The 23,018-nt window shown below is 38.8% G+C and overlaps 1 protein-coding gene across 5 annotated transcripts in view; it reads left to right on the forward strand.

Annotated features, from left to right (window-relative positions):
• The first annotated feature begins 75 nt into the window (after positions 1-75).
• Positions 76-23,018, forward strand: part of LOC109469127 (cytoskeleton-associated protein 5-like) — a 37,174-nt gene continuing 14,231 nt past the window's right edge. For all 5 annotated transcript variants that reach the window (XM_019767512.1, XM_019767514.1, XM_019767513.1 and 2 more), the window contains exons 1-27: positions 76-202; positions 5,577-5,662; positions 6,257-6,350; positions 6,531-6,630; positions 6,839-6,962; positions 7,216-7,295; positions 7,795-7,966; positions 8,525-8,657; positions 8,877-8,980; positions 9,473-9,586; positions 9,960-10,154; positions 10,697-10,861; positions 11,409-11,537; positions 11,722-11,874; positions 12,637-12,765; positions 13,188-13,298; positions 13,784-13,873; positions 14,326-14,511; positions 14,856-14,947; positions 15,175-15,232; positions 15,423-15,548; positions 16,024-16,169; positions 18,085-18,160; positions 18,486-18,584; positions 20,645-20,758; positions 20,982-21,110; positions 21,607-21,801. In XM_019767512.1, the coding sequence (XP_019623071.1) occupies positions 5,603-5,662; positions 6,257-6,350; positions 6,531-6,630; positions 6,839-6,962; positions 7,216-7,295; positions 7,795-7,966; positions 8,525-8,657; positions 8,877-8,980; positions 9,473-9,586; positions 9,960-10,154; positions 10,697-10,861; positions 11,409-11,537; positions 11,722-11,874; positions 12,637-12,765; positions 13,188-13,298; positions 13,784-13,873; positions 14,326-14,511; positions 14,856-14,947; positions 15,175-15,232; positions 15,423-15,548; positions 16,024-16,169; positions 18,085-18,160; positions 18,486-18,584; positions 20,645-20,758; positions 20,982-21,110; positions 21,607-21,801 (3,174 nt within the window). In that variant the 5' untranslated portion in view covers positions 76-202; positions 5,577-5,602. The remainder of the gene's footprint in view (positions 203-5,576; positions 5,663-6,256; positions 6,351-6,530; positions 6,631-6,838; positions 6,963-7,215; positions 7,296-7,794; positions 7,967-8,524; positions 8,658-8,876; positions 8,981-9,472; positions 9,587-9,959; positions 10,155-10,696; positions 10,862-11,408; positions 11,538-11,721; positions 11,875-12,636; positions 12,766-13,187; positions 13,299-13,783; positions 13,874-14,325; positions 14,512-14,855; positions 14,948-15,174; positions 15,233-15,422; positions 15,549-16,023; positions 16,170-18,084; positions 18,161-18,485; positions 18,585-20,644; positions 20,759-20,981; positions 21,111-21,606; positions 21,802-23,018) is intronic.

Raw genomic sequence — 23,018 nt, forward strand, 5'->3', positions numbered from 1 at the left:
CCCGAGGGCAGCATAAAAATGACGTCATGATATTCAAACTGACCAATCAGCATAGCCATACTGCACCACGTGACCTACTTAGTTTTAAAATTTCAAAGTCGGTTAGTTCCGCACGTCTGCCGAGAAGACTGTTGTTGTGGTATCGATATTCAGAAGACATTTTCGATAGCTTTCCGACTCACAACGCAAACGACATTAACGGGTAAGTTTTATAGATAGTCATAGGGTGGTTTGGAAGTGTCTGGAAGCGTTGGACTTGGTACGTTGCAGTTTGGTGGGAAATATTTTGCCTACCGGCTAGCTGCTCGCGTCGTTGGTTTTGAAGGGAAGGGGAGGGGGGCACGGCACTTTCGTGATTCAAAACATTTGGTGTGAAGGTTTTTCTGCTGTGGGTGTACCTACCAGGGCCCATAGGGATACGTTTTAGGTGAGCGTGTGCATTCCTGTGTTTAGAATTTGGTACAAACTAACATTTTTGGAGGAAAGTTGCACCCTCTTTGGGAACCAGACCTACTAGTATGTATGTTGAATAAATTTTGACTCACAGTATCCATGATATCCAGTGTTTGATAAATTGCAGGTTAAAACATATAGTGTGTATCGATCTTTGCACTGAACAAAGCTGACTCAGACCCAAATTTACCAGTGAGTGTATACATGTAGCACAGTACCTGCTCACCAACTGTAGTTATGCTCAACTAAACATGCTGTTGACTACTAGTAGAATTCCTATCAAAAAAAAAGGGTGCAATTTTTTTTATGCACGGTAATCATATACCTTTCATTTGCTGTCCAACTAGATTCTCGTAGTTTTAACAAAAAACGCTGATGAATAGATAAAAAAATCAATGGCTTTTTGTGCTTGTGAAATATCTCAAAAGCCCCAAGGGAATGCTGATCAACATCGTTATGTGACATCTGTGTAGTAACATCATCAGATTACTGTTGGTTTCCATCTACAAGATTTGCAGGGACACAGCATTTCATCTGTGTTTGTATAGGACATTATTGTAAAGATTCAACTATTTTCTGACACAAGGATCGGACTATGTTAGAATCTTCAACCAGTATGCCACACACACTGTAACTGTTACAATGTAGGTCAGATGATCCAATAGTAAGGTGTAATTCTGTCTTGATGACAATACAAACATTGGTTTACTGTTACTGGTACCTAGTGTTTAGTGGAGTTTCATGTTAAAAAATCCCCTATGTGTTTGAGGTAATTTTGCACAGTACTGTAGTGTCCATTTACCCTGACCCGGTGGCCCAATTGTCCACCACAGGTTGACCCAAAGATGACCAGGCCAATATATATAGTTATAGTGCCTTCCCAGTGTAAAGACTGTCGTGTTGATGCTCCAATTCCCAGTTGTATATCATTTGTATGCTACATTCAATGCATATATACTCTTAGACTTATGTGGCATTACTAAAGAAGGAATCCCACAAAAGAAGTTTTATAATTTGCAATATAATATTATAAAAAAAAGGTTGCAAGGTCAGTCTTGCAGATGCATTGGTTATATATGTGGTGTCAGATCACTTCACAGCTGTTGTTAGTAACTTTAACATACAGTAGAATGTTCCATTTATAGCTGTAAGTACACAAGTTCATACCAGGGCATCCAAAGCCTCTTTGCCTAGTCTTTGAAGTACATATACTGCAGCTCTGAATTACTTCTATATTTATGCTTCTACCCATGCTCTTCTAGCCCTATACCTTCACTGTTGTTGGTACTACCAGTGAAGATGTTTGTTAGTATGAAAAAGGTTAACAAATGTATACAAAATTACATAATGTCTGTGGTGCTGTATTTTTATTAGCCTGGTTACCAAACCTATTATAGCTCCCGATTCCTACATTCTCTCCGCAAGACTCGGGAGCTATAATAGGTTTGGTAACCAGGCTAATTTTTATAGCACACCCAACAGCCACCTGTGAAACCTGAAAGGTGTCCTTTCATATGCAAATCAAGCCCAATCAGGTCTTTATAACCTCCTTTGTAGTGGACAACAGGGGTGATATAAACCCCATTTATCTTCATTCAGGGAAGCCATCATCAGATTCACAGTAGCACTCAACATTTGTAGATATGATGGAGATATAAATTGATATGATTCCCAAGTTACTTTTTGTTAAGGGGTGTGGTATCCAGATTTGGTAGCCAAATTCATCTACTTCTACATCTACTACTAGTAGTATTCTGATTCACAAATTTGTTCAAACTGAAAGTCAAATGCTGCTTTGAAACTGACTGCTATAGGCCCTATTTACTGTTCATATCACGTCAGACCTGCTTCATCACCCATTGAAGGTTAATTAAAGTTCAGATCCAGAGTGACTCAGTCTGAGCCAAGTTCAACATTCAGTAGATATTTCTGGATGTTACTGAAGGTTAGGCATGTACATGTTGTATGTATTTGGATTCTAGAAAAATATTACACAAGTAATTTGGATTTGCCCCAATACAAACATACGTTGGCCATGTGGTGAGACTCGTGACTGGATTTTGGGATTATGTGTATATGATGCTCCCTCATGATTTGCATATCCGTCAGACAGCATTAATGTAGTCATGTGTGTAGTATACAGGGACCAATCTTTTATTTAAATGATATATACTGCTGAGTGCTCATCTGTATTCCAAGTGCATCATCTTTGAGTCTTAAATTTTTGTGATCTACATTATATTTCAAAATCTATCAAGGGTTGTAGAAAATTGGCAGGTATGTGAATTCCTTTGCTTCAATTTCATATGATACAAATTTTCAAAGTTATTATATTTTTGCTATATTTTATATCAATCCTTATCAATGCCTTTGGTGGAGTATTCTAATCTGGTTTGACAAAGATCATGCCATATTGATTATTTTGGACATGAATCATACAATGTTATGATGTATATACTGTCCATATCCTAAGCTCACTATAGATTTGTAATGTGAGTAATGACATGACATATATGGAAAGCTAACTACATGCTGTAACTGGAATGTTACAATGGAAGAAGGAAGCCACTCTTGGGAATCACCATGTGTTTTTGATTGGGAATACTCTAGAGAGAAGGCACCTGTCTATGGTGCTTGTCATGGGTTGGGACAGTTCAGTATGTATTCCATAGGGGTGAGGAGGTATAACTTAAGATATTCTAGCTGAGCAAAATATATAGATGGCGTGGGTTTTCAATGAGTTTTAGTCCTTTCATCTATCTGTAACTGTGTAAGTTATACTTACATGTACATGTACAGCAATTATACATATTCAGTGTTCGAAATACCTGTCTGCAATCTGCAGATAGATTTTCAAGATTGCAGAAGAAAAATTTATACAATCTGCAATTTTGCAGAAGGAAAAGTAGGCTCCAGATTCAATGGTTTTCAATTTAGCACACTAGAACTCTCAGGCCTATGGGGCAGACAACACTTAAATCCTGTTCTGAAACAACAGGAGCTTCTTCACTAATTTATATCATCATTGTCTTGACTTGTCTATCTTTTGTTTCCTTTTGACTCCAAAAATTTGTCTTCACTAATTACCTTCGCCAAGAAGGTTATGTTTTCAGGGGCGTTCGTGTGTGTGTGTGTGTTTGTGTGTGTGTGTGTCTGTCTGTAAACACGATAACTTGAGAAGGCCTTCATGGATTGTCTTGATACTTGGTAGGTGGGTAGGTCTTGATGAGACCTCAAAATGATTAGATTTTGGACCCCCTAGTGGCTTGTTATGGTACTGCAGCTGAACTTCCGGTTTTGATATCTCATGATCTAGACATGCTATGGTGATGAAATGTGGATGGTACGTAGCTCTTGTGCTGGGGAAGAAGTGACGTGAGTTTAGGCCCCCTAGCGGCTTGCTCTGGAACTGCAGGGATAAATTCTTGAAAATATTCAAAAGGGGATAACTCAAGAACCGGTTGACGGATCGTCGTGATTTTTGGTATGTAGGTAGCTTACGTGATACTTAATATAATTATGTGACAATTATGCAAATATTGATGCAATTTGCATAATTTATGGAGAAATTCTATAAATCAGCTGCATTCAATAATAGGAAAATTAAAGCTTGTGACATTGGTAATTGACAACGAGAGAAACACAGGAAGATATTGATTATGTTAATAATGACTTAATTTGCATAATTAATGAGAAAATTTTATAATTATGTAATGATAACTGCCTGGAATTTCATACTTGTGGTATTTGAAAGTTAAATTGAGGTGAACATCATTAAACATAATTTATTCAAATCAGGACCTCATTTGCATAATTTATTAGGAAATGCTAGAATGCATTGTTTGTTAATATAAGACTGTCTTTTGGTTGAGATTATGATAAAATGATATAATTCATGAAAATTAGGTTCCTATTTCTTAAATCGGGGGAATAATCTAATGTATAATTTGTCAGTCATAAAGATTAACATCATTTGGCGAAGGTATGAGATCGGGGAACTCTAGTTTGCATATGAATCAATAGTTTCTGCTAATAAACCTGCATTTCTTCTGCAATGTGAAAGAGAAGGATCTATAAAGTCTGAAATTAAAAAGAGTAATATTTCAAACTTAAAAGAATTCCAGTAATGCTACAGATTTACAAAGCTATATATGATGTAAAAAGGCATAATTCGTCTGAGAAGGGTGTAGTATGGAGGCATGTGTATTTGCATGCAGGAAGTATTTCCAAATTGCAGATCCAAATTTCGACTCTTCTGCAAAATTGCAGAGCACTGAAAAAAAGTATTTCGACCACTGATATTTACGTGTGTTATGTGTTGTCCATAGACAAATTGGTATATTTTGAGAAGGACAGTCAAATGCAAATTCATTATTGCCATATTGGCCCGTTTTTTTTCTTTTGAGTAGAGGACATTATTGAAGACTAACTTCGTATTGTTACACACATTCTCAGATGGTGCTGTCAACAGCCATAATATAAGGCTCTCATATGAATTCAGGTCACAGTTTGCAAATCCAACCTACGTTCACAAGGGACTTCCCATTAGGTCTGGTGTGACAACCACCTCCTCAGACTCTCAGAGAGAATACTGATGACTGTGTCTAATGTCTTTTTGAATAGTGACTGCATCTGGCTAGGAATAGTAAATATGTGTAAACAGGCTTTTAGCTAGGATTTTTTTGGTGGGCGTCCATTTTTTTTTATTGTATGCTATGCACAGTGAAGACATGCTGAGTGCAAGATTTTAGGGGGGCTTTTTTGAAATTCATAATGCTCTCAAACACTACTTTCTGCATTTTCAGGTGTAAATTTGAGTTTTTTCCTTCAGTAAACCATCATTTTTGTATTTATAGTAAGGCTGAAAGGAGGCATGTGTGCATGGCAGGGGTTGGGAGTGGAAAAAATAGGGCGTCTTTAGGGTGTCCTACAAAAAAGTGGGGCGTCCAATTTCTTATTATTTTCAGTACAGGGCGTCCAAAAGACACCCTGGACACCCCCTAGCTAAAAGCCTGTGTGTAAAGTATATGGATGCATGTTTAGTGCTAGATAGAAAATCTGAAAATGTTTTTCAGTACATGTATTACATAATGATATTCTACTCCTCTGTCATTATTTCACAGTGATATATCATTGAGAAGTTGAAACCATGGCAGATGATGATAGTGAATGGAGGAAGCTGCCCACAGATGACAAGTGTGTACACAAAGTAAGGATGATCCTGTTATCTGGTACTAGGGATGTGCACCGGTCCGCTGTGTCCAACTTATCGGTAAAATCGTCTTGGTACAGGTCCAAACCGGATTGTCAATGTACTGTATTGGACCTGAATAAATCAGCACTCTTGAAATAATAATCATTTTTTTTCGTTCCAAAATGTGTAAATCCTTCCGCAATATTGAGGAATTTGCGTTGAAAACAAGCAAAAACACCTAAAAAATAGTAAAATTTTTGCCAACATGCAGTTTTTGCGTGTACTTGAAAAAAGTGTTTTGAGCCCTGTGGTGATAGGATATGACTTATTATAAGGCTTTGACATTTGTTTACTGAAGTTGTTCCCATATGAGTACAGGTACCTTTGTACCTGTACCTGATGCGACGTTTAGGTACACATCCCTATCTGGTACAGTGTAAGAATCACTTAGATATTCAAGTATGCAGTGACAAAGACTGGAATTGTGATAACAAGAATGGATGATAGAAAAAAAACAAGGATATTTCAAATGCATTGTCTTCTAGAGCATGATGTATAGTTTGGATATAGATGTACTGGAAATTTTTGCTTGTTGTCATCTCTCTGCAGGTATGGAAGGCACGTGTGGCTGGATACGAGGAAGCCACCAAACTCTTCAAAACACAGAAGAGCGAGAAATCTCCAGAGTTCGCCAAATATCTAGGTGAGTCCCTCTCACAGTATGCAAGTCAAGTGAATTGATTGACATATTTCTTAATTCGTATTCTTGTGTGATGTTAACATTTCTTGTCAAAGTTAAGGTATGAAGTAGTACTTTCACATGAATTATGTTTCTTTTTTTACCTCTAGTTCCTATTGACACCAGCTTTGTTCTCTCTTTCAGGTTTGGTGAAAAAGTTTGTGACAGACAACAATGCAATCGCCCAGGAAAAAGGCCTGGATGCTGTGCTAGCTTTTGTAGAGAATGCCGCTGATGCAAAGAAGTAAGATTATTGATAATTTTTAAACATTTTGTTTATCCGTGAATCTATTTTTAATCCAGTCCATGTATTAGAATCAAAATTTTACTTGTAATGTGCAAGTTTGCAAGTGTTGTACACGTAGCTGTTAAATAATATTGTCTCTGATGGATGCTTTCTGGCAATAATGTTTCCCTAGCTGAACATTGTGTTTTTGTTTGTTTGTTTATAGGACTGCAGGAGAAGTCATCCCTGGCATTGTAACCAAGGTTCTAAATGCACGACCAAAGACAAAGGAAAAGGGTGTAGAAATCTGTATGATGTACATAGAGATAGAGAGACAAGACATAGTCCAGGTGGGCATAGTTTATATTTCTGTTGATATTAAGATAAAAATTCCACTTAACATTTAGATCTCTTCAGCTATAGAATAATCTGTGGTCTTCCTCCTAATATCCTGTAGAAGTCAAGTGAAAAAAACACAATTTTCGTAAAATGACAAACATGTTCCTCAAAAAGAAGTTTTCTAAAATTGAAAGTAAATAAATTTTTATTAAGCTTTGTGTTGTATGTACAGTGTGAATATTGTGAGAATGCATTGTCTTACAGGAAGAGATCATGAAGGGTTTTACCAACAAACAACCCAAGGTGGTAGCAGCCTGCATACAAGTTCTTACAGAGGGTCTAAGGTAAGGGGAGAGATGGAACTGCCTATTATGCTTTCCTTTGTTTTTGTTTTCTTGCTTGTTTTGTTAATTGTAGCATTCAGGTTTAAAATAGAAAAAAAATGATGTAAAGCTATAGTCATGTTTCTTTAGAATGGTCCTGTTTTATTTTGAATCCTTGGATAGGAAGAGTATTTTTAGGAAACTGGAAAGGTAACATTTGCAAATTTGAAAGCAAATGCATGATGTCTACCTTCGCATATGGTCTGCTCTGCTGAATCTTACTCAAACACATTCATATATATGGTGACAGGAGTCTAAATCCCTCCTGCAACATGATGTAACCCAACACTAGTCACCTTGGTGACAAATGTCTAGTTCAGGTCATTGACCTTATTTGTTTGGAGAAGAAGAGGAAGAAGAAACAGCAAAAACAAAATGTTTTCCTTCCGCGAAGGTAAACATGAAAAAAAATTAGCTTCTTGGGACGAAACATTCATAAAGTTCCCCATCTTTATTCCAGATGCTATGGTAATAAAATCATGCCCATCAAACCTGTGGTGAAGACCCTCCCCCCACTCCTGGAGCACAAGGACAAGGCTGTGCGAGAGGAGGCCAAACAGCTGAGTCTGGAGATCTACAGATGGATCGGTCCGGCCTTTACCACTGCTCTGCAGGGGGTCAAACCTGTAGTGGTACGTCCCATACATGTGTACTCAACAGGGCTCAAAATATCCATGTTTTTGTGTACAAGTCATGATTTTTAAGATTTGCACTTTTGCAAAATATTTTGAATGTGCAATTTTGCACTTAGAGCAGGAGGAGGGGGCGTGTTGCAGACAAAGAAGCAAAAATTAACCATACTTTATTTTATAAGCAGACATCTTACTGTAGATATCATGCAAGATAATCAAGGGAAACAAATACGCAAAATGAAAATAATTTATTGCTCTCAGACTGTTAACTAGTGTTAGTAAATTTTCTTTATGTGCCGTATAAAATGTTTTTGATTTTGGGAAGTTCCAACAGTCGTTATTTAGTAGTGATTGTCACATCGCTATGCATCTACTCTGATGCCTGCGGCTTGATTGATTGATTGATTGATTGATTGATTGTCACATGTGGAGAGTGGAAGGGGCAGGGGAGTCCCTGTGAAGGGAGTGGTGGAAAAAACTAAACTTGAAGTTGCTTGCAGTACCCAGTTAAGCTGCTAGGTGTCATTACTGCACACTAAAAAGTTGTATGTTTTACAGATGAAGGAGCTGGAGGAGGAGTGGGAGAAGCTGCCTAAGAAGCCTGCTCGCCAGACTAGGTTCCTGCGCTCCCAACAGGACCTCAAGGCCAAGATGGAGGCTGAGGAAAATGGGGAGGAGGAGGAAGATGAAGGTTGGCTCTGTCTTTGTGACTCAAGTTACTTTTATATCTTATGTCTAAGGGAAAAGTGATGTGCTATTTTGAAATGTTCAAAAACCCCGTACATTTGGGATGGTGTTGTAGATACTATTCCCTGTAACTGTTTTTTTTTTCTACTTTACGACAATTATGTATATATCACACTCCTGTTTTTTTTATTATCGTTGATGTTTTTGTTGCTATATTTTCCAGGTGATGATGATGATAACCAGGCACAAGCTGAGATCGACCCGTATGAACTGTTAGATCCAGTAGAAATCCTGTCCAAGATTCCTAAGGACTTCCAGGAGAGTATGGTGAGTTAGGACAAGTTCATTCTTCCATATTGAAAAAAATCATGAAATTATGTTAAACTTTATGAAAGCTGGTACAATGGCCAAGCGGGTAGAGTGTTCAACTTGCATTTGGTATACGTTTGATCCCTGACCGAGGCATACTGAAGACTTAAAAAATTGGTGCACCCTGCTTTCTCTGCTTAGCACTCAGCATTTGGGAAAGAGTATGGCAATTAACACACACCACTACAAGTTAGTGGACTAGCCCCTTGCTGTTGTGATTGCACTACTGTGTGGCCTAAGGGATACAGATAGAAATGGAGATAGGTGCCAACCTATGTACCGTAGATGCATGAATGAAGTTACTAAAAAAAATACAGTATTTTGTATTTGCCATGAGTACTTCCATAAATGTCAAAAAGTATGATCTGAAGTTCCTTTGATATTTTACATGTTACACTTACAAGCATGACAACATACATGCATTGCATGACGTTTTCTTTTTTTTTACAGGAGAGCAAGAAGTGGCAGATCCGTAAGGAAGCTCTGGATGCCCTCCATAAGCTGACATCCAACCCAAAACTAGAGGCTGGGGACTACGGAGACATTGTCAGGATTCTCATTAAGGTTTGTCTGATAACAGAGACTGTACAGTCACTGAGAAATCAAAACACTGCAGAATAATGTTTTGTAAGTCTTAGAGTAATACACCATTGCTTCAAATACCAACTTCAAACACTGAAAGTTTTAAGTTTAAATGGGATCTATATATGATATGGTGTAAGCACACTGCAACATTTTGTTTCATTTTACCAATAAGTTTCTGCTTGTCTTTGACTGATACTAGAATACTCACTAGAAATGACAGTAGACAGGGCTCAAAATTCATTTTTGGGAATAGGTACACTGGTGTACCCACAGAAAAAAATTGGGTGCACAGCTCCCTGCTAGAAATAAAAAGCTGGATTCTGTTTTGAACATCTTTAATTTCCCCTCTTAGACTGTAGGTAAAGACTCCAACGTGATGCTGGTGACCGTAGCTGGAAACTGCATGACGGGACTTGCCAACGGTCTGCGCAAGAAGTTCTCCCCCTACGCCGTGCAGTGTGTCAAGGTCATCCTGGAGAAGTTCAAGGAGAAGAAGGTCAACGTGGTGACGTCCCTGAGAGAAGCCATCGATGCTATCTATCTGACTGTAAGCAAACCTATACTAGAAAACCATGAATATACTTGAATAGACCTCCAATTGATGCATTTTAATAGGCTTTACTGGTAGATAATTATCATGGAAAAACCTTTCATAGCATGTCTTTATCATAAGGTAATTAATGTTCAGTGATTATTAAACTTGCTGTTTTACATTAGACTGTAAAATAGACACTAATAATAGCAAATTTATTGTGAGGTTTGTGTGTTCTTCTGACTTGTAGCTTTATTGGACACCATTGAAGCACATTTAAAACGCTTGTTGCCTAATTTATAGCCCAAATAAACAAAGATTAGCTGTAACAGGTCATTTGGTGTAATATTGCCAACTGCTGCCGCGCTGTGTGCCTGTGAACCAAAGAGTGGTTATACTGGCTTTACGGAATCCGGTGTAGATACAAAAGCTTGTGTGGTGCTTCCTAAGACGATTGCTGAAGTAAAAGATTGTTTGCTTTGCTTATTGACACTGATTGTTTAAGACTGTAATCTCATGATGAAGTTATATCTGTTGGATGACTGTTTATCTCCCAGACGAATCTCCAGGCCATCTCAGAGGATTACCTGGCGGCACTTGATAACAAGAACCCGTCCATCAAGGCAGAGACGGCCCTGTTCCTGACCCGCTGTCTGAAGCGCTGCACCCCGGCTCAGGTCCCCAAGGCCGTCCTCAAACCCATGTGTGCAAGTCTGGTCTCTGTAAGTCAAACCCATGTGTGCTAGTCTGGTCTCTGTAAGTCAAACCCATGTGTGCTAGTCTGGTCTCTGTAAGTCAAACCCATGTGTGCAAGTCTGGTCTCTGTAAGTCAAACCCATGTGTGCAAGTCTGGTCTCTGTAAGTCAAACCTGTTCATTAGCTCTTTATATTCTATAAAAAAACCTCATTTCCAATGTTTGATGCTTAATAATAGATTTCGTATAAGAACCAGTGTTCGAAAGACTTTTTTGAGCCAGGTTGCACAGTGTGCTACCTAGGGCAAAAACTAGGTAGCGCATCAGCATTCAGGTTCCCCCCAACCCCCTGATTTGTCAAATTCTATGCACGTGTCACAATACCATATTTTTTCTAATCATAGAAGTATAATACCTCCATGTTCTAATAAACTTACTTCTTTTGACATTTCAACTCTCAAGTAGCTGTACATCATCAATGTAGCCGAATAGCTAGATTTGGGAATCATTCAAAAGTTTGGCTTCTCTTCATTTCTTCTTCTAATGATTTCTTGCTCCTTCCTGTTTTGTACAGAGAACAGGAGACACAGCACCAGATGTGCGCGAGGCTGCGTTTGAAGCCATCGGGACTGCCATGAGAGTTGTGGGGGAGAAACCCATCGCACCCTTCCTGGCTGAACTGGATCAGATCAAGATGGGGAAGGTATAGATGGATCATCTTTTCTAAATACTGAAGAATACAATTGAGTCTTCAAAATATCCTTCAGTTGCTTTTCTAGTACTGTACAATCTTTGCTTTAAAATCACAGTGTGAATTCAGGTCCAAAAACTTAGTTCAGAAACTTGTTTTAAGCATTTACTTACGGAATTTTTCTTGCCACTTTAAGATCAAAGACTACAGTGAAAAGGCAGAGATTATAGGGGGAGGAAAGAAGACAAAACCGAAGGAGAAGGAACCTGCCGCAGCTAAAGAACCCCCCAAGAAGTCTGGAGGACCCCCAAGTGCCTGGAGAAAGGGGTCATCCAGTGGGCCACCAAAGGTACAGCAAATTATCATGATTTATCTTTGATAAATACAATGACAGTTATGTATTATGTAGTCTTCTTGAATATTTTTTGGCCACTTAGGGCTATTGTTAAAGGCAATGATTCCAATGCAATTTCTTTGCGGCAAAACTAGATTTTCAGTGTCAATTTTCTAGTCATTCTTTCAATGTAGAAAGTTAAATCAGTCCTATCCCAAAGTATGAAATGTCAAAATTATTAGAAATAGCAGTAAATGTCAATGTGAGATTCATTTCATTTTATTTATTTATTTATCCAGGTCATACATATCGCCTTGTCGGCGTTTTTCAATGATACCTGGGGGGTAAACCCCAACATAGTAAAATACAAACAAAGTAACTGAGGATAAAATACAATAATAAATAAGAAGAAAATAATCACTATATACAAGTGTGCAATGAATCATAAGGTAACATAAAGAATCCAACCAAACATAAATAAGTTAAAGCGAAAGGAATTTGCATATCAATGGAACTTATCTCACAAGCATAAAACAAACAAAATCATATTAACTGGTAAGGAAAATCATAATGTTTGTAAATCACTCAACCAAAATCAAATTAACTGGTGAGGGAAGAAAGTCTGGTGCCTTTAATAAAAGGCAAAGATAAATTTCCTCTTTGAGAATTTTTGTTTTGCCACCCTTGAAATTACTTTGGATGCCTTTAAATTGTAGAGTTTGAATGGTAGAGTTTGAATGGACAAAAAAGTCAAAGGATTTTGTGATTTTTTTTCAGGCTTCGGCTTCCCAGAGACCTTCTACAGCTCCAGCCAAGGCCAAGGGCGGGGCTGGCAAGGCAAAGGGGAAGAAAGGAGCGGCGTCTTCTGTGTCCGACAAACCTGAGTTCCAGGAGACTGCACTGTCTGTAAGTACTCACAACATTTAATTTATGTCTAAATATCTGTGAAAAGATCTGTATTTTTAATATATTAGGTGTTTATGCAAATATATAGCATAATAGTTGGCACTTCATGTAGAGTATTAGAAATGTAACCAAAGGAAAAAACATTTTGAGGCCAATTTTCACATATAAAGCCTCTAGAAAAGGAAGTAATAAAATGACAGCTTATCCAGTAAAATATAAGAAGAGAAGAGGACAAACATTTCGAGCTGATCAATCTCTTCTAACTCTATGATCTGACACTCGAGTGATGAAGGATAGTAGTTTTCCAACATTGACAAATTTTGAAAATGAAAGACGAGTGTCCTCATGCAAATTTTCCAGGCCTAATTTGTTAAAAGCCAAATACGTAGGGGAAAATTCTGATCTGTCTTTTTTTTCCTCAGGATGAGGAGGTAGCAGAGAAAGCTGCTGAGCTGTTCTCTGCAGAGACTCTCAAGCAACTGGACAGTGCTAACTGGAAGGAGAGGCTGGCTGGGATGGAAGACTTCTCACAGGTGAGAGGACTGCGATTTACATTGTGGTCAATCAGTGATAAATTCAACACTTTACATTGAGAGTAAGGAAGTATAAGATGTTAACTGGAATCTGCGAAAGACTTCATATCAGTAAGAAAAGACTGATACAGTGCATTTTATTTGCACAAAAGGAGTATTCAGAAAGAATGCATAATGCAATTTTTATGCTAGCTGGATATTAGACATAGTGTAACACTAACAGTGGGGGGTTTATAGGCGCTACCAACTGACCCGGCTGATGGGTCTAGACCTTTTTGGCCGAGCGGTTAGAGTGTCTGACTTGCGCCCAGGAGGTTGTGGGTTCGAACGCCGGCCCGGGACCAGAAGGGTTTTAACTGGCTACTCCTGTTTCTTACAATATCCAATGTAGTTGTTTGCATGAAAGTGCTATGTGTAATTTTTGGGGCGTCAAAAGTGCCACCTATTGACGTTTGACTGAAGTGCATGCACATGTGTCCTCACAGGCTGTGAAGACCATGGAGCCAAAGACACTTCCCTGTCAGGTCATCATCAAAACTGTGGCCAAGAAGGGATGGAAGGAGAACAACTTCCAGGTAAGAATTGTCAAAACCTTCGTTAGATTTTATTCTAAACTTTCAGGTAAGAATTGTCAAAACATAATTGTTGGATTTTATTCTTAACTTTCAGATAAGAATTCAATTTGCCAAAACTTTTGTTAGATTTTATTCTAAAGTTTCAAGTAAAAATTGTAAAAAAAAATTTTGTTAGATTTTATTCTAAAAGGTCAGGTAAGATTTGCCAAAACTTTGTAATTCTTCTTTTATTCTAAACTTCCAGGAAAGAATTGTCAAAACCTTTGTTAGCTTTTATTCTAAATTTCCACGTAAGAATTGTCAAAACTTTCTAAAAAAAAGGAAAGAATCAGTAGTAATATTTAGCACCAATATCTTCTGTTTAATGTGCCTTACATTCATGTTGTACATAATGTATCTTAGATCCTGTCTGGTTTTAATACTTGTAGTTGCTAACAACCTCTCTTTCCCAGGTGCTGATTGCCAAGTTCCAGCTGGTTAAGTACGTTGCGGAGAACGGGAAGATTTCTCAGGGCGTGGCTAAGGTGTGTCTGACAGGGCTGACGGAGAAGGTGGGAGACATCAAGGGCGGGGCAGTCGCCAAGGAGGCACTGACAGCACTCGCCGAGGCCACCACATTGGACTATGTCAGCCAGGGGGTGAGGAGAATGAAGCTACACAAGTCCATGCAATTGTTTTGAAGTAGTTTGTTCCAATGAAGTAGCATGAATTGGGAAAGGTTTGTTGAAAAATTGTGCAGTGGAAAAATCATCTACGACCGAGTACAAATGTCAACAAATCTTATCAGATTTTAAAATTCATTTTTGTACGATGACTCTCTGTCTATGTCACTATTTATAGCACTTGGTCCTTTTACTTCAAAGTGTTTTATACAGTTGCTGTTGTCTTCCAACAAGAGTTAAAGTAATACTAAGTCTTACAGTTTACAAATTGTTACTTCATGTTATAATGTATATTTCTGCTATCATACACTGTGATACAGGGAGTAGAGTTGGCCTTCAAGCAGAAGAACCCAAAGAACCAGGCTGAGATCCTCAACTGGCTGAATGAGGCTATAAAAGAGTTTGGTCTAAAGTAAGTCGCATGGAAGTTTACATGTACACTCAACAGCCTTTTTTCGAGAAAGAATGCTGAATGTCAAAACAGTGCCTACAGTATTGTTTTTGCTAATCTGAAAGTTATAAATATTATAAAATGAATTTGTCTTTAAAATGTACACTGATTGTACACAATACTTGCATTTTTTAGGAAATATATTGTGAAGGATGCTATAGGAAGTAATGTATATTTCTTTTTTCCAGGGTTTCTGTGAAGCCATTTATCCAACATATGAAGACTGCCCTAGCTGCAACTAATCCAGTAAGTTTTCTATGAAAAGTACTTACTTTATAACAACTTATTTAGCTATGGTCTTTAAAAAGACTTGCAATGATTGATGTTTTTTGTGTTTGTTATAGATAATATTTATTAAGCAAACAACACCAGATAGTAGGCTTGATCTAGTAAGATAATTGTGCTGATGATTTTGTCTTGTGTTCCACGTGTACAGGCCATTCGCACGGCAGGCATCAACCTGATCGGTGTGTTGTCCATGTACATGGGCGCACAGCTCCGCGTCTTCTTCGAGGACGAGAAGCCCGCTCTTCTACAGCAGATTGACGCTGAGATAGAAAAGGTGGGCAATTATCATTTGCAGATAATATGTTTATTATGCACGTGTTTGATTGGGGCCCTCTCCTTGGGCCTAGGAAGAAAAATGTTGTGTTTCCAGTTTCCATCTTCCGCTGGTAAAGGTATGAAATTTTTAATCTGAATTTTGAACCCTCTGAAGTCTGAAATGTTATTTAACACATTTCCAGAAGCAATTTTTTCTTCAGTAAATCGGGAGAAATATTTGTCCGCAAGGTGGACAGATCCTTGAGACAGTCCTGATGCATTGTTAAACTTTATTTGTTGGATTGCTTTAGCTAAAATCTTAAAAATAACATTAAGTAAAATAAGAGAATCCCCTAACGCACTGGCCATATTTTTTTCAGGACTGAAACTGGAAACACAACATTAATTTTCCTAGGCTTTGCTAACTTTTTAACAGACTTTCAGCACTTGGAAATATGAGTATTAACTCACAAGAATCCTTTTATCCCCCTCAGATGTCTGGAGAGAAGCCCCCTGCCCCCACCAGGGGGGTGCGGAAGCGGTCAGAGGGGGAAGAGGGTGGAGAAGAAGAGGGGGAGGAGGAGGAGGATCAGGCTGCTGCCATCAACATAGAGGACCTGGTACCCAGGACAGATGTCAGGTGGGATGGACATGTTGTAGAACAACCTCTCTGCTTGGTCTTGAGGCATTGTTCTTCAAATCATTATGTACACATGTATGCATTGCATTATATTGTCCTTATGTTACGCTGCTCTCAATGTTGTGATGCTTCCACACTTTTGTGTTCCTGTACATGTATTACAACATGTACAAATTACTACAGTGTATAATATTGAGGAAGTGTGGTTGTCTCTTAACAAAGATTGCTGATTAATATTTGTTCTATTCATAACAGGCTGCTTATGATATTCAGGTTCAGAGACTGCATTTGAAAAGGAAATGCACACTCCTCTCTGCTTGAAATGTTGTTGCAGTATATGCAGTGCTTCAAGAACGCCTGTAATGTTACGTACATTGCACAAAGTCATGCATTCTATCATACAACTGCAGTGCAAGTTTCTGCACCTATAATATGGCTGCAAATGCAACTGGAAGTTATTTGTAATATTTGCTAAGTACTGCATGTAACCAACAGTAAGAAAGTGCTGTTGCCTAACAGTACTTGGTAATGGTTTACCATGCTTTTCATCCAATGTCCTATATACATTAATGACATTCAAACGCTATATTGATGCTGCACTCAATGTCATGCAACAAGGTTTATTTGACACCATGGACGACTGGTTGTGTCTGCTAAATGCCCAGTAGTTAAAAGAAATACATGTATGTTTTTTTTTAAGTAAGACCATGACAATTGTCATGATTAAGTCATCTGTTGCCACTAAAACTAGCAAGAGGCAACTTTTTAAATGAAACTCTCCTGTACAATCATTTTTGGGCCATAGTTTTCCTGCTGAACAAAACAAAATCATCAAATCACAAGATATTTCCAATATCTTCGCTGCCAAGTCATCCCCAGATCTGTTCATTTTAAGAGTGAAACAGTCAAGTGAATGCCAGTTTCTTTGGTGTTCCATTCAAATCCCCCCCCCCCTGCAACTGTTCTCTGCCCCCTCCACCAGTCGTTTGTGTGTGAGGACTAATACTAATGTTGCCTCTCCATGTACTTAGCCTGCGTATGGCGCGCTCGGCCTCCTTCGTGTAAGTTGGTACCATGTCAAACCTCAGTGCACGTGGTGTGCAAATTCTCTTCTCTCCCCTTACGTCACCTGAGTCACCCAACTTTTCTCTCTCCTCCTGTAGTTTTAGAGTGGTGCTGTCCCCATGTTGTCATCACTCTGTATTACTAAGATCACCTAGTTGACATTATCCTGTGTGGTTGTATCATTGTGTTCAAACAATTTAACACACAACAAGTAGAGATACAGCACATACATGTATCCTTCAGTGTGTGTGTCAGGTATGAAATTAGGAACTGCAGTCTTCTGTGAAAAAAATGGTATTCTGGAAGTGTAGGTTTCCAGAAGTCGGGAAAACATCTAATTTTCCTGAAAGTTCAAACGTTATTCTTCAAACTTTCAGTTGTTATTGCATTGATTTTATTGTCATTTTACAGTGGTCTTGCCTTGTTTGTAAAACACTGGATTAGTTGGCATTTATAAAACAACTCTGTTTCTCTCAGTTTCTAGCTGTCAAGGACTGTTTTTTTACTACTGAAAGTCAGAAAGTGATTGCAGTACCTTACTTTCAGTACCCATTTTACTGTGACTTAGTGGTCTTAGTTACCATTTCACTAGTTGTACATACATGTACATTGTAAACTAGTACTGTAACAGTAATTGTCTGTAACCCATCCTTACTTATACACTGGTGACCCCTTTCCCTTTCAGCCCATCTAACCCAGTGTTATCTGTGGTAGTGACTGTGTTCTCGGTCTATCACATATCGCATGTGTTTCCTTACTTACAGAGGAGGATGAGCTGTGTTGTCTTAAAGGATCTGCAAAGAAGGGATAAGAAGTTCTTGAAAACTGATGTCTCTTTTTCTCTCTGCAGTGAACGGATGAGACCAGAACTCATGAACGAGCTTGGAGACAAGAACTGGAAGGTTAGAAAAGAAGCTCTGGAAAAGGTGAGTCTGCTGCAGTACCAACAAAAGCCACCAGGGGGCCCAAAATCTAATCATTTCTAGGTCTCATCAAGACCTACCCACCTACCAAGTTTCATGACAATGCATATTAAGCATCTCGAGTTATGCTTTTCACAAACAGACAAACGGATAGACGGACAAACGCTGCACTGAAAACATATTAACCTTCTTGCTTTTTGGTGAAGGTAATTACAACCATGTAGTATAAGCAGTAATACTACTATTTGTTAAGCAGTGAAAAGTGCAGTAAAATGTTACCAATTCAATTTTTGTTGGTGTTTTACCTTGTATACTGTATCATTGTCAGGTATCTGCCATTTTGGAGGAAGCCAAGTTCATCACCCCTAGCCTTGGAGACCTGCCTAGTGCACTAAAGGCCAGGCTTGGAGATTCCAACAAAATACTGGTGAGCAGCACTGCCTCCTAGCAACTTGTGCACAAACTGCAGGTTTTGGTTAATACTAGACGTAGTATACAAATTTAACTTGTGAGAATTGCTAGACAGTGAATGAGTTGAAATGATGTTGCCTGACGACTTCTTAGTGCTACTTGTTTTACAATGTAATTTTGGTCTTTTTCAAGCACATTAATTGCAGTTTCTTGTATTTTCTGAGTGTTGGTATCTACAAACATTAACCCTTTAGCTGCCAGTGTTTCTCACCAATACATCCCCTCTGTGCCAGGGTTTCCAGACCCTTTTGAAATAGGGGGTACTACCTTTGTATTACTGTCTTTTTGTCATTTTCCCCTCAACTTACCATATCATGCCAGATATCATTGGAAAGCTAAGAATGTGTACTTTACAGAAAAATATTTCAAATGTAGCCTGACATCAATAGTAATGAATTACAAGGGCAATAATGCAATAAAATAGCTGTTTTCATAGTTTTTTTTGTATTACAATGCCTAAACTATATAAAAAGTATAAGTATGAAACCTATAACATTCCTGACATGTCCTGACACTATGAGAATCACATACACGTAAAATACAGCACTCAGGTGTCACTACAGGTAAGTTTATGATCAGATATTGTCCTAGGTGCTGAACTGACTATTCAGCTAAAACACTGATCCATTACAACATATTTCACTTCTTTCTGTACCCTTATAAAAGATGGTACATAGACTTGTTATATATCATATGAAAACATATAGTAGATACTATAACTAGAAATGTATATCAACTTGATAACATAGACTACAAGGGTCATAAACAGGTAAAGAGGCAATAAAATGCACAATTTCCACCTTGTTTCCATACAATCAACAATATGCAACCACAGAATGACTTGGGCCTTGACTTAACAGATCCTGACATGTCCTGACACTATGAGAATCACATAGACGTAATCATACAGCACTCAGGTATCATTACAGGTAAGTTTATGATGGATATTGTCCTTGGTGCTGAACCAACTAATGTATACAGCATAATACATTCCTTCCTGTACCTATGTGATCAATGGTATATATACTTGTTACATATCATATGAAAGCTTATTGTATATACTATGTCTAGGAATATATTTCAACTTGACAATATAAACTACAAAGGCAATAAACAGGTAAAAAGCAATAAAAAGATAATATTATACTTTATACCATGGAAAATTTTACATAAAAGCTGCTATAAAATAGAAATAAAACATGCCACTAAATCCACTTTGTGCAGTGAAAACATGGGGAGACTTGGTCAGGCTGTTTCCATCCACCCTCTGCCAGTTTGTGCCATCAAATCTTGTATCAGTTGCAGCTTGATGGGCGGCTCCGGGATTTAAATCCCCATCAGCTGGCCGGCTGCAACCTCGCCTGTCAGTGCCACGTTCCCTTGTTGTTTGGCCTTTTTCCACACCCCCGACCTCGGCCCCGACCTCTACCCCTAGCACGACCACGGCCATTAGTAGTTCCATGGCCGATGTCACATTCACCAATGCTATCTGGTTCCATGTGAGCACATTCCCTCCCGTCTGCTAACACGATCCGTCTCATTTTCACTACTCTCAATGGAATCAGCGTCAGATATACGTCAACCATAGGCTAAATCAACAGTAGCGACCTCCTACAACAGTTCTTCGAGGGTAAACGTCGTCATTTTGGTGTTAACAGTCCAAATTCACCGCCCAAAACACGTAAACAAAAGAACAAAGCCTCGGCAGACGACGCCGCCGCCATCTTGGCAATTATAGGCCGCAAAGCATTGTGGGATGACGTAATCGGTGATTACGCAACCCACTTTGACCTCTGACCTGCCCTCACTTACCGCCGCCAGTCACTTCCTGGTCGGCGGGCGCGAAACATGCAGCTGTGCTAAGTTATCCCGGGGAATACCCTATCCCGAATATACCCGGGCATGGCACACAGGGGATGTATAGTGAACCCGGATATACCCGGGACCGGCAGCTTAAGGGTTAAGAAGTTTCTGACGTTGCTAAACTGTATCCTGTATTGTACATGTACGTTACAGGTCATGAACACCTTGACTATCTGCACAACTATCGCCACGGCGATGGGACCAAACATTCGGCAGCACGTCAGTGTCATTGGCCCTGGTATCCTACAGACGTTGGGAGATAGCAAGGTATCTCACCAGTGTTTTTATACCTCCAATGAATATCTTCATTGCAAAATGATTTTTGTGTCTAGAAAATAATCTGATTAAATCATAATTTTACTCATAATTGATAATGTATCATACGTATATTTGTTGATCATTTTAACTAAAGCCCACAGCTCTGTTTTCTTACAGCTCAACCCAGTCTATTATAATTGAATAACGGTTTGTTTTTCTGATGCGTTCTCAGGAACATGTGCGCCAGGCAGGACTGGCGGCGCTGAACGCCGTTGTGGAGCAGACTGGCGTCACACCGTTCATGGAGAACGAGATGATGTCAGACGCACTCCGCTCAACCTCACCCATGCTCAAGATCGAGGTGAGACTGTCTAGTGTCGTAAGAAGGGCCTAGTTCTGGTATTGTCTCTGGTAGAGCACCTGATCTTCTTTTAGTCTAAATATTTATGAAATATCAACCAAAAATATTAATTTGCACGAAGAGCAATATTCTGCTTGTAATGTCAAAAATTGGTGAAAACTTATTATATAATTAAGATAAAAAATTAGCATTTTCCTCATCAGTCATTGGTTCGACCTTCTTCAAAAGTACCTTGTGCAGTATCCTTGTGAATTGCTAGGTGGTGCACACATCCAAAGTAAAGCAAAATGGCACCTCAAATTATACTACATGTAGCTACCTTTGGTGAAGGTTAGACATCCAGGTAATGTCAGAAAATAGTTATAAATGCAACCAACTTCCAACTTTCTATCCAGTTGCTTGAGCAACTGTTTTCTGTGTATACTTAGGCTACAGTTGTTGTAGCTATCTCCATCTGCTGTGTAAAACGTGAATGTTTCTCCCCACATGTGTACAGTTGTTTGGTTGGCTGGCAGAAAAACTGATGACAGTGAAGACCTGCCCTCCTGACCTGGTCAACTGTCTGCCCATGTTGTACGCCTCGCTGGAGGACCGCAACGCCGACGTACGCAAGAACGCCCAGGGTGCCGTGGTGCCCTTCATGTATCACCTCGGTTACGAGAAGATGAACCGTGCCGTCGGGAAACTCGCTGTAAGTCTGACCAATTCTAGCGTCCTACAGATGTACTGTAATGTTTTTTCTTCCATGGGAGTGTTCAGTACTTCATTAGGCTAGCATGACTAGCAACTCAGTCGAAGAAGTCATCCAACTGATACCTTGAACAATGCACTTTACCTCGCCTTTTTATTCAGTGTATTCATTAGATACGACTGAGAGTAATAGAAAGTCTGCTGGTACTATTACATGTATGTCTGACTATTAGCCATGAAATGTCTGATAGCTACATGTATAAAACAGTGAATGATGATACAGTGTATTGATAGTTTCATCAGGTTGGTAAGTCACTGAATAAAGAGACTCTTTCTATGCAACCAAGTGTTTTGTTTAGCCGATGTCTCGGTGACTGTATGTCTGTCACCTTCCTCAGGGCAATTCTGACTAGTTCACATTACACAGCATAGGCTATAGCGGCATCTATACTATAGCAGTGACACCCACGTGTACATGTATGCTCTGCAATGTGAACCAGAGGAAGTTGATAGACAGTCACTGAAACATCGGCAGTAATAAAACACTTGGTAGCATAAAAGAGTCTATTTCTTAATCAACATTACAATGTGTTTGGTACTATATTTACTAATTATTGCACACACTAAACTGATACTTTTCTCCCCTCTGTCGCAAATATCAGGACATTCTTCCTTATGTGAGTTCAACCGTGTGTCTGAACTTGTCTTTTTGAGAGAACTCTTCCTTTTTTGGGTTACAGATCTTTCTCTGAGAAACTGACTTATTTTTCCAGTTCGAAACATTCGACTTTCAGTTCAGCCTTCTCTGAATGATAAGCTTGAAGATATATTTTGCAAGAGCCTATTAATTGATTGTTGCACTGACAGCAGAGAGTGTGCGTCTATTTGTAAACAACACTGTCTTTTTTTTTTGGAAACTCTGTATCTGTGTTTTTTTTTTTTGTCACAGACATGGTGTCATGTTTTGTATTGTATTGTGAGTGGACTTGTATTTTTGTGAAATTATGTTGATATTTTTTCTATCAGCTATCTAGTACATGTATATACTAGAGCACACCTATACAGAGTTTCTTTCAATTGTAGGATTGGCAGAAAATTAAATAAATGTAGAAGATACAGGACAATACTGTTGTTTGTGACGACTACCTTCTCTACCGGTGTGTATTCGATTATTGTCTAGCAACAAGACAATCGTTCATTCTTTGGTACATGTACATG

Source organism: Branchiostoma belcheri, unplaced genomic scaffold (assembly GCF_001625305.1).
Source record: "Branchiostoma belcheri isolate BF01 breed outbred unplaced genomic scaffold, Haploidv18h27 scaffold20, whole genome shotgun sequence".
Lineage (NCBI taxonomy): Eukaryota > Metazoa > Chordata > Leptocardii > Amphioxiformes > Branchiostomatidae > Branchiostoma > Branchiostoma belcheri.